General features: G+C 38.4%; 1 protein-coding gene across 1 annotated transcript in view; it reads right to left on the bottom strand.

Annotated features, from left to right (window-relative positions):
• DPP10 (dipeptidyl peptidase like 10) overlaps positions 1-12,209 on the bottom strand; it is a 324,986-nt gene that overhangs the window by 152,636 nt on the left and 160,141 nt on the right. Inside the window, exon 5 of the mRNA XM_068139088.1 lies at positions 7,847-7,921. Coding sequence (XP_067995189.1) covers positions 7,847-7,921 — 75 coding nt within the window. The remainder of the gene's footprint in view (positions 1-7,846; positions 7,922-12,209) is intronic.

The raw sequence follows: 12,209 nt of genomic DNA on the forward strand, positions 1-12,209 counted from the left end.
AAAACAAAAGCAAAACTAAACACGGACATCGAAACACTTGAACATGTCCAGAGAAGGGCAACAAAACTGGTGAGAGGCCTTGAATACAAGCCCCATGAGGAGAGGCTGAGGGAGCTGGGATTGTTTAGCCTGGAGAAGAGGAGGCTCAGGGGTGACCTCATTGCCCTCTACAACTACCTGAAAGGTGGTTGTAGCCAGGAAGGGGTTGGTCTCTTCTCCCAGGCAACCAGCAGCAGAACAAGGGGACACAGTCTCAAGCTGGGCCAGGGGAGGTTTAGACTCGAGGTGAGGAGGAAGTTCTTCACCGAGCGAGTCATTCGTCATTGGAATGTGCTGCCCAGGGAGGTGGTTGAGTCACCGTCCCTGGTGGCGTTCAGGAGGAGATTGGACTTGGCACTTGGTGCCATGGTCTAGTCATGGGGTCTGTGTTGATAGGTTGGACTCGATGATCCTCGAGGTCCTTTCCAACCTAAGTGATACTGTGATACAAACAACAACCACCAATGAAACCTAAAAACTATTGGAAGTATCCAGTTTTCTCACTTTTTCACTTCATAAATTTTTTTATAGGGGCAAAGTGTGACATTTCACCTCTTGTTCTGCAGGTGATCACAGCAATGCCCTGGGAGAGAGCAGCTCTGTTATCCCACCAAAAATGTGCAATAATGTAAATATATTAATGTATACATGAAGAAAACTAATGCAAAATATTATGCAGATGCTCCAGGTATAACTGTGACTTCTAACAAGCAGCAAGCTAGTAAGCTCTGTGATAAATTCAATGGAACTACTTCACTGCACTTCAACATGGATGACACATGAACAGGCTGTTTATCAGACACATACTAAAACATCAATGGCCACAATCCTTAGCATAAATGCATTCTATTTTCCCCATCTTCTATTTATGAGACTGGTGGTTATTCTGTTGTGATACATAATTTAGATGAAACCCTGAATAGAAGTGAGACATAATCTATTCATATGAAAAGTCACTACTATGACATAATTCATATGAATAGTCACTTTTATGGCATAATTCATGATAACACATAGCATCACCATTTTTGCCAGACTTCACTACAAAACACATCATCTTCCCAGGCAAAGATCTTGTCTTGTTACATCTTTAACATGCCTCGCATATCTGTGGAGCTGTATGCCCTGCTTTTCTTTGGAATACAGTTAATTTCTGCCACAGTAGTTGGTTAGAGTGGTGTGATTTGGATTTCAGAAGAGAATAATGTTGGTCACACACTGATGTTTTAGTTGTTGCTAAGCAGTTAAGTCATGGACTTTGCAGCTTTTCGTAGTGCCCTGACAGCGGAGGGTGAGAGTGCAAAAGGAGCTGGATACGGACACAACAAGCACAGCTGATCCAAATGAGTTACAGAGTTATTCCGTATCATATAACATCATGCCCAGTATATAAACCAGGGGGGAGCTGGCCAGGGGCCATGGCTTGGGGGTTGACTAAGCATTGTTCAGTGGGTGGTATGCAATTTTATTCTTCATTCATTTTGTATATTCTATTATGATTATAACAGGGTTGAGCAAGTGGCTGTGTGGTGCTTGATTAACGGCTGGGGTTAAACCACAACACTACATAAAGTCAAATATATGGGAGTCAACACTATGCCAAGCCCATCTACAGCCTAGCTATTATGTTAACATATTCTGTTCTATCCAGATAAAACTTCAACTGAAGTAAAGCAACAGCCTTTGAAAGGGGAAAATTTGAGAAGCCCACTTCCATGAATTTCTCAATATCTGACCTTTTAAACACTTAATTTGATCATACCTAAGAAAATATATTAAAATGTATTAAAAAAATATTGGCAAATTTTGAGGGTGAATCTGACTTAAAAGTCCCTCCTTTTGTTTCTTTCCCCCACCCCCCTTTTCTCTCTTTCCTGCCCCCTTTTTTTCGCATTGCTGATAAAACCTGGTCTTTATTGTTCTCAAGGTAGAGATGAGAGATAAATATGAACGGGAAAGTCATGTCTGGATCAGGAGCATGCACGTTCTGGACTCACCTCAAAGTGAACAAATGAAAGATTAAAGATCACCCTGAGGACCTAGAGAAATACATGTGACAAACAGGTTTATCTTTAAAAAGCATGCATTTCTGGGGGGAGAAAAAAAAGTATGAATTTTGTATCACACCTATACTTCACAGACAGCACTACAAAAAATGCTGTCAAAAATCACTGCTGAGGTAAGAAGTCTTTTGTTACTCTTTTGTATGGAATAATCTTGTTGAGAAAATATTGTTTCTATGTTAGAAGACAGATTTCATTTCATCTTTGGCATATATGTTTCTAATCATTAGGTAGTACTCTTCAAAGTCAGATTTTCATAGGTACTATATAAACTATACCTTGAAAACACCTGCACGTTAACACCAACCAATGCCTTCATTAGATAATGTGACATAATGCAAGGTAATTTCTGTGTCCTCTAAGTTTTGCAGGAAAGAAGCATCCAATAATCAATTTCACTGACCAAGAAGATTAGAGACCACTGAACATTTGTGTGCCACTTAACTGGAAGAAAGACAATCTCCTAATGCAGAACAGATAATCATAAATGAAGGTTTCATTGTATTTTCCTACTCATGTATTCTTCTAATCTGCAGATAAACTGAAGATCATTTCAGTGCACTTGAGTAAGCCAGTATCAGTGCTAATCTCTAAAAGCTTGATGAGCCTGTCACTTGTTGCCATTCGCTGCAGACTGTGGTCAGTACTCCCTATCATTATCCTCTAAAAATAGGTATTATAGCAGCAAAGTGATGACATCCATCAGCACACAGCAGATAAGCAGCTTCTTTCTCTTTGAGTTCTTTGCTTCAAATGCTATGTTGGACTCTCATCTTCACTTTGGTTGAGGCCCCATCCCTGGAGGTGTTTAAGACCAGGCTGGATGAGGCTCTGGCCAGCCTGGTCTAGTGTGGGGTGTCCCTGCCCATGGCAGGGGGGTTGGAACTAGATGATCCTTGTAGTCCCTTCCAACCCTGACTGATACCATGATACTTCAATACATTAAAATATTTTGAAATAATTTTCATTCTTACTGAATGAATGATGTTTAGAACTATTTTTCTCCTACTCTTCTGAAAATAATTGGGTTATTCTTCATCCTGATCTTACCATAAGAATGATTAGAAGTTATTTTCACGGTGTTTTAAGTTAAATACATTGTTTTATCAAAGTTATCTAGCTTAAAAAAAGATTACCATTTGAAGCCCTAATTCAGAAAAAAATATTTCCTTTTTTAGAGAGTTTATAAATGATTATGTTTCTAAACTGGAGCTGAACTTCAATCTGTCTTTTAAGCACATTTATGAACCAAAGGCTAAAAAAAACCGGCACATAATTCATTTTGCATTGAAAGCAGGAAATTGTGCATTAGTAACAGTAAAGAGAATAAAGCAAGAAAAGATCCTGAATGTTAGTATTCAAAAGGGACTTGAAAGCAAGGAGAAGGAAAGGACAGCTTATAGGAAAAAAAACAAAATCACAAAGAAAGGGATTATTACATCAAGTGAGGGGGAAAGAAAGAGACTTAAAAGAAAAAGAGGAACTCATTTACTTCTTCACTTACTATTCTGTGGCATATTATATTATAGCAAGAGCATGGGAAGAACATGCAAAACCCACACTAATGTCTGGAATAAAGCTCATTTTCATTTTATGTGGGCTCCAGAGCCATGTTGCAAGGTACAAACTTCTGCTGAGGGACACCAATGGTAAAGGACTTTCTTAGGACCTCAGACTTCCCCAACGGTAAAAGATATTCTTAGGACCTCAGTACTCAGTGCATGGCAAGCTGCAAATTACTGCCCCATTCTTTACCAATAATCCAAATACAGAATGTCCAATTTTCTAATCAAAACTATAATTAAGGATTTTGTAGTTGTGAGTAACACTATGAGCAGAGTGAGAGAAATTTTAAATGTGATTTGAACATAGTCCTTATTAAAGCAGTAGTGAAATAACCTCTCTCTGGAATTCTCAACTGTCTTAGGTACCCTGCCTCTCAGAGCATCACATTCTCTGCTCATACCTTGGAAGCCTTCAAAAGCAAATCAAAAAGTTATAGAACCATGGAAATGTCTCCTCTCTGCCTACAATACATACAACTGTCTCCCTGCTGCTCTGTTCCCACTGTCCCAGAAGAATCAAGCTGGCAGGACATTCAGCAAGAATGTACGTGTTCATTTCTCAAATTACTTCCTACTTACTGATCTGCTGCCTTGAAAAACTGAGACTTTTTCAGTGATGCTGACTGAATTACGGTGAGTGACAAAGTCTGAACGACACACAGTGGATCCATGCAAGTTTTGCTAAAGTAAATCAAACAAACCAAAAGAAACAAACACCCCAAAACTCAAAGAATTAATGAAAGTGTTTTAGACATGGAGAACTATGGAATACTGCAGCAAAGAACACTCAGAAAGTGCCTCTAAAGTTGTCACAACTTTCTATTAGATAAGATAAAGCCAGGCAGACAACCTGCTTGTTCCAGGAGTAAGTGGCTTACATTCTGTCACCTGCTATGGCATAGATGGAGGGGAATCTGGGGTCCAGCAGTCAATTTGCAACACTGAATTCTTTAGGAATGGAACTTTACTCCACATGCATCTTGTAAAGCTATACCAAAACAGCTGCTATGCCACATGAAATGGTTTTGCTCCTTCCATTAAGCACAATTTAAATGATTCATTCAATTATTACTTTTGTATTCAAAGATGGCTTATTTTCATGCAGATTTATGTCCCGTTATGCAGAGAGGACAGTCTTAATTGCGCTGAAACAACTGCAAATTTAATTAAAGTTTGCCATTCCAAGCATAAAAGAGATTAAAGAAAATGCTGACAACACTAAAATAAATATTCGACAATTTAATTTAACTCTGCATTTATTTTTAATCCAAACATCAAAATAACCTTGCTTCTAATTACGATTTCATGACAAAATGTCTTGAAGAAACATTTGTCTCTATTTTTCTCCAATCTGCTCAGCTGAAGCACCCTGGCTTATTTATAAAACTGTTGATTAATAAATCTGTCCCAGCTGTATTACTGCACACTGCGAAGAACACAGATTAATGTGTGTAAACAACCATTATCATTTGAAAAGCCCAAAGTCTGAACAGTCTGCAAAAGCAGAAATCCCCTCAAATATATGACAGAATTACACCTAAATCCTCATAAAGAAGGAAAAATAAGGGGCAAACACAGGGAGAAAAGTCCAGGGCTCTGTAGCAACTCATAGATGAGATCAGTTAAATGCTTACATTAAGTTACTTGCGGTTCCTCAAACTAGGTATCATTAAAGGCTCAATATTATGTTGTAGCACATGACAAGTAACCCTCAGTTTCATAAAATGTTAAACTCAAATGAGATTAAAAAATTATTTGCAGTAGAATCAGTTCAGATTCTTTAATATTCAATTAAGTTATGCTGTTTAATGTTAATCTTATAAGAAATAAATTTAATAATTCATAGTTGATAGCCAGGGGAAGGAGAAGGGCTACAGGTGGATTTCCTTTCATCAAGGCCAAATAGGCCAGGCTCTAAAAAAAGGAGGGAGGAAAAAGGCTTTTTACCACAATAACACTTTTTTGTAACTTTAAAGAATTGGTTTAGACTCTTTGTTATTTTCCCTTCCACCCTAAGCAACCAATTTTTCTCAGGATGTAGTAGGCATCAATGGCATTTGTTAGTATTTACACCTGACTGAACAACATGCAGCTATTAACCAATTTTAGCACCATCACCATCATTTCTAGAGGATGCCACAATCACAGTATGTTTCTGGTTTGAAAGCCATGAGCCCAGCTGGAGCACTTGACAGCAAGCATCACAAGCCTCATCTAAAGCCATCCAGGACTACCAACACAAATTGCTTGCCAAGCCCTTTTAATTCCTCATTTTAATTACTTCTTGTCAATATACTTGAGCAAAGGAAAGAGCCAGATGCAAAATGTGAATGCTACAAATCTCAACCCTCTATGTCACTACCAGCAACTGGACTGTAAAAGGAGGGGAAAATGTGTTTTCGCAACAAACCCAAGAATTAAATATGGAAAGGGAGCTGTACCGCAAAGTGATATATTTGTTCAGCCCATATTGAGAGCAATATGCACATTGATGGACTGTCTTTGTTGTGAGTCAGGGATTCATCCCTGATGTTACAACATTTAGATGCAATGAAGTATAATGGATACTTACACATTTTCCATATTTTTCTGTATCAGCTATATATACTATTACTAAGAAAAATCCTACACAAACAAATCCATCAAAAATTAGCATTTCAGTAGAATCAGATGAGGCACTTAAGTCAGTGTGAGGGATTATTAGGTTCTTTCACACAATAATAAGCAATCAAGAAGGGAAACAGCAAGGTGCAAGTAGGTTTCAGGCAACAATCAAACTGGAAACCTTCACAGCAAAAAAAACGTGGACTGAACAGCAGCTCTTTCCAAGTTCATTGGTATTTGTGTATTGTGAAAAAGATCTTGATCCAAAGTGCACTGGAATTGGTAGAAGAAAACTCTGCTTGGCTCTAGTACCAAATAAACAAACCATTTTACATCAGCAACTCTAGACTATTTCAGAGCAGCTTCCAGCACATTTTCTAGTCTGCAGACGTAATTCTTAAAGCTGCAGGTATACAGATCAATACAGCAATGCTACCAGGAGACAAGAAAGGTTTGTATATTGACCTGGAAATTAATCTTTTATTGTTCTAAGAATTTAAATCCACAACACACATCTATTGTGCTATCAGTTACCAACGTGAAACAGTAAGCAAACTACTGTACTGTAGTTTAAAGTGTTAAACAATAGTAACACTTTCTCATTGCTAAACATTACCTTCTGACATTAAGGACACAGGTATTAATATGAATTTGTAAATTTTACTGTTCCAAAATAAAATTAAGAAGACCCAAACTAAACTTGCTTGAATAACCACTGAGTCAATCAATCCAGAACTATTCTGTAACAAAGAACAATTCGTATTTTGACAGACCCTTTTATACAAACACCAATATGCACAGAGGAAATTAATTAAGCCAGTTCCTTCTTTGTTTTGTTCAAAGATTTATTTAAGAAATCTCCATGTGGTACTACTGATTGAAACTCTTTTTGACAACATGATAGCCTGGAAAATCTCTAAATACTATGAGAAACAAATACCCCACATCATATCGTCCAAGAGACTTTTAGACAATCAGGTTTCAGACTACCAAAATCAGGAATAAAACATGAATCAAATGAGAGTATTATATATATATATGTGTGTATCCATATATAGAGTCCATAAAGGACATGTAGAGTTTTTTTCAAACAGAAGGCACATCAAAAGATGTGCTCTCCCACAATCAGCTAGTCACAGAGCAGTTTAAGGGTTATGACACCTTTGCTAAAGAAATAAGCATGACACTTCAGAGAGGAGACACAGCAATTTACCTTGTGTCATTTCCGTACATACCTAAATACATACTTCACTACCATTGCATCAGATAGCTTTTGAGAAGAGAAGTAGGGGAGTAGAGTAGAGTAGAGTAGAGTAGAGTAGAGTAGAGTAGAGTAGAGTAGAGTAGAGTAGAGTAGAGTAGAGTAGAGTAGAGTAGAGTAGAGTAGAGTAGAGTAAGGTAGGTTGGAAAAGACCTTTGAGATCATCGAATCCAACCTATCATCCAAAACTATCTAATCAACTAAACCATGTATATGAATCATATTACATTACGTGGAATTGCACATGAAATATACAAAACAAGGCTTTCAGAGTTTCAATTTAGATGCTCTCTGGTTAAGAACAGTTGGCTTACCTGTTTAACATCATATGCAAGAAGAACAAATCTTAAGTCTGGAGAAACAGAGTATCTTGATGCTTTGAATGTTACCTGAAATGAAGTAACAATAAAAGTGATTTTCTTAAGAACTTTCTATTTTAAAGAGATATCTGGTTCAGAGCATCTATATAATTTTCACAAAAGAAAGGCTTAAATAATTCTCAGTCTGTTTTTTGCACATACAATAACAACAGATGAATGCGGCTTCAACACTAAATACCAATTAAGAAGCTGATGTATTTTTTATCATGGTTGCTCAAGGATAACTACTATTACAATTTCATTTACAGAAGATGAAAGAAGACACTTTCGTTGGTGTGTACTTCAGGACTAGTTATAAGGGAGATTCATCACTAGGTTAGGCTTAAAGATAACATACAAGAAAACAATCAGGTGCGCACTGTGTCTCTGCTGCTTTTCTTTTAAGGCCGTATACATAAACATTTTGAAAAGCAACTTGGACTAGAGAAAAACTCTTTCTTAAAAGAAAGAAAATGCCTAGCAGAGACCAAAGTGAAACACAAGGTAGCAAGAGAAAACTAATATTGCTTTATGTCTATGCAAAGCTACATGGCACCCAATTGAATTCAGGGTGGTAATTTAATCAAGGGGTAATGTCGATGTCAGAAAGAATTTAATACATCCAATGCATACAAAAGATGAGAATGTGCTTTAAAAGGCACTGAAGGAAATAATTTAAAATGAATCTCAAGACATCTACTTGCAGAATGAAAGGAAAAGTGAGAAGAAACGAAAAACACAAATCAGAGCAGGATAGAAAAACAGATGAGAACCACAAAAGTACAAGATGGAAGAAAACAAATACCTATGCAAAGTAAAATCTAGCCACTATTCAAAGGAAGGCTTTCCCTTATTTTACTTCTTAAGCATCCTCTTCAGTTTACCCTAATCCCACTGCTAATCTAATGAATTCAAAGGGGGTTTAAGGTACACAAACTTGAAGTCAGAAAGTAATATTTTCAGACTAGATAAGGAGTTATTCCTAGAAGGAACCCAAGCAGAAGCTAATCTTCCAATAAACTGTGAAGATGCTATGTTTTGATATGCAGATTAAATTCAGGTTCCTACATAATATAATTAGAAGCAAGCTATCCAAAGAAATCTAAGGGGAAAACAGTTTTGAAGACAAACTGTGTCTTCATTTGATGCAAGAGTATGGCAGTATCAAAACTTAGAAGATCAATCCACAGGACAGAAAAGAAGAAAAGAAAAAGAAGGAAAAACCCTCACCAATCTAAAAGCACTCTTTTGTATCTACAAAATATTCAGAATAGATTCCTACTGTGCCTAAATTGGCTCTTATACATTAACCATCTTTAAGCAGAGACTGTTAATGTTAGTCTACGTGTAGCATTCCCTTTTCTAGACACATCACTGAAAATACTTTTGGATGTGAAAGGTCTCTGCTTTCTACCAGCTTACTAATTATTGCGCCACTACCTCAGTCTTCCACAATATACAACCCAGGCAGCTTTTCAAATTCATTCTCTGGGAGTATGATGCCTACCATTTCAGGCTTTTAGTAAGAACATTCAGCCACTGATTATGGCACCACAAAAGTAAACCCCAGACTAGCTCAGCTGCAAATGATTGGCAGTTAGAGGCAATACTAACAAGAGCTACTCACACATCCTGTATCCAATCATAGAGTATTGTGGATTCAGGGTTTCAAGTCATTTGAATCCTGCTGAAGCCACCTATAGTCATTCAGCTTGCACTCACCTGCAAAATTCTGTTTGCCTCCAGAAATGCCTCAGGTATGTGGTGTGTACACAATGCAAATAAGCTAAAATCCCTTGATTGCAGGTAATGGTTTTGGCAAAAATAGTTTTCTTCTTTGTTAGTATAATGCCATTATTCTTGTTAAGTAGTTTTCTTTTTGTTGGTATAATGCCATTATTCTTGTTATAAGGAGCATAAAACTGTTTCATACTTCTTAATGTTTCATTTAAGAAACGAGGAAATAAAAATTAGACCATCAGAAACCATGTGTTCACTGCCAAATCTGATAGCAATGGTGAGTTCTTTAAATGATTATAAAAACATAATTGGACCATTTCTTAGTTTGGATTTATAATCAAGCAAGCTGTTAAAGAAATAGATGTTTATTTGTAACACAATTTTGTAGAGATCTAAGTGACCTAAAGTGACTTAAATTTCCTTAGAGGTTTTTGATTGGGTTTTTTGTCGGTTTGGGACTTTTAGTTGGTTATAGTTTAGTTGGTTGTTTTGTAGAAAGTATAAGCAAAATTTTGGAGATTAATTCAGAAATGTCTACTTGTAGGCAAATAAGAAGCACTTAATTTAGAATAGAATAGAACAGACCTGACCAGGTTGGAAAAGACCTTTGAGATCATTGAGTCCAACCTATCATCCAACACTAATCAACTAAACCATGGCACCAAGCACTGTATCAAGTCTCTTCCTAAACACCTTCAGTGATGGTGACTACACCACCTCCCTGGGCAGCACATTCCAATGGCCAATCACTCTTTCTGTGAAGAACTTCTTCCTAACATCCAGCCTACACCTCCCCTGGTGCAGCTTGAGACTATGTCCTCTTGTTCTGGTGCTGGTTGCTTGGTAGATGAAACCAGCCCCCACCTGCCTACAACCTCCATTCAGGTAGTGGTAGACAGCAAGAAGGTCTCCCCTGAGCCTCCTCTTTTCCAGGCTAACCAACCCCAGCTCCCTCAGTCTCTCCCCACAGGGCATGTGCTCCAAACTCCTCCCCAGCTTTGTTGCCCTTCTCTGGACACATTCCAGCAACTCAACAGCTTTCCTAAACTGAGGAGCCCAGAACTGGAAACAGTATTCAAGGTGTGGCCTAACCAGTGCTGAGTACAGGGGTGCAATGACCTCCCTGCTCCTGCTGGCCACACTGCTCCTGATACAGGCCAGGATGGCATTGGCCCACTTGGCCACCTGGGCACACTGCTGGCTCATGTTCAGCCTACTATCAGCCAGTATCCCTAGGTCCCTTTCTGCCTGGCCGCTCTCCAGCCACTCTGACCCCAGCCTGTAGCACTGCATGGGGTTGCTGTGGCCAATGTGCAGAACCCAGCACTTAGATGTGTTAAATCTCATGCTCTTGGTCTCTGCCCATCTGTCCAGCCTGTCAAGGTCCCCCTGCAGAGCTCTCCTACCCTCTAACAGATAACACCTGCCCCCAGCTGATGATGGACTCAATACCCCCATCTAGATCATCAATAGAGATATTGAATAGAATTGTAGGCGGGTTGGAATAGACAATCTTTTGATGTCCCTCACAAATTCTAGCATTCTGTGATCTCTAAGAAATGTAGCTCTGGACAAATACGCCCTGAAACAGGGAAAATATAACCAGATAATTAGGTACTTTCCTTGAATGCAGAAGCAGAGCTTAGTTTCCCTCTGTATCGTTGCATTGTCAGACAAGCATTGACCAAACGGCAATGCATAAGAGGAATCAGATGGGCCAGAAATACACTAGTGGCAAATGAGAAAGCATGTCATGTAGCAGCTTCCTTGGGTGGTATCAGCAATTAAGGGAACAATAGGATTTTCCTTCTATTACCACTACTGAAACTGAAAGAAGATGGACCATGGGTAGGTTAAATGAAAAAGAAACTAAGAGTGCAGGCTAGTAGGAGAGCAAGCCGCATAGCAGCAAAAACCCAGGGAACCTCTGAGAAGATAGTCAGGTCGTAATTAGGAAAATGTATGATAATTAGAATACTGAAAAACTTGGGTTTCCAAGGTTACATTTCTTAATACACTATTTCTTGTGTCACCTGAGTATTTAATCTAGATCCAAAAATGCTTCAATGTTCTCCGCAGTTAACCGTTAATGCAGAGGCTTCCTATCCAGTGTAAAAGATGAATGTCCTTTAAAACCTGATGTAAGCTGAACTCTACCCTATGGATGAGAGCAATCCTAGATGGATGGTTTTCAAAAATACAAATCAAATTCCCAAATCTCATCTGACACTCCTCATGTAGTCCCAAGATACTTTCACACCCCTAAGCAGGTGATCACAGGACATGAAAAAGACATGAACACACCTGGGAAGCACGCAGGAGCCTCGCACCATTGCTTTTCTAGTAGAAAAATAACCTCCATCCAGTAAATCTCAGAATTTTCTCCCTCTTATCCCCCATCTTTGACAGTTGAACCTCAACTATTTTCTATATCAAGGAATGATCTTGGCAAGACTATTATTTGGAGAGATTCCATGCAGGCCTACCCTAACCTGATAGTTACAGGGGAGCACTGTTCTCTGCATCTTTTATGCTGAAACATCCTTCACTTGGACAAAACCCAACGGCTACTACCAAA

The sequence above is a fragment of the Melanerpes formicivorus genome, unplaced genomic scaffold (assembly GCF_026170545.1).
Source record: "Melanerpes formicivorus ecotype bairdi unplaced genomic scaffold, bMelFor1.0.p_v2 SCAF_5, whole genome shotgun sequence".
In the NCBI taxonomy this organism is placed as follows: domain Eukaryota; kingdom Metazoa; phylum Chordata; class Aves; order Piciformes; family Picidae; genus Melanerpes; species Melanerpes formicivorus.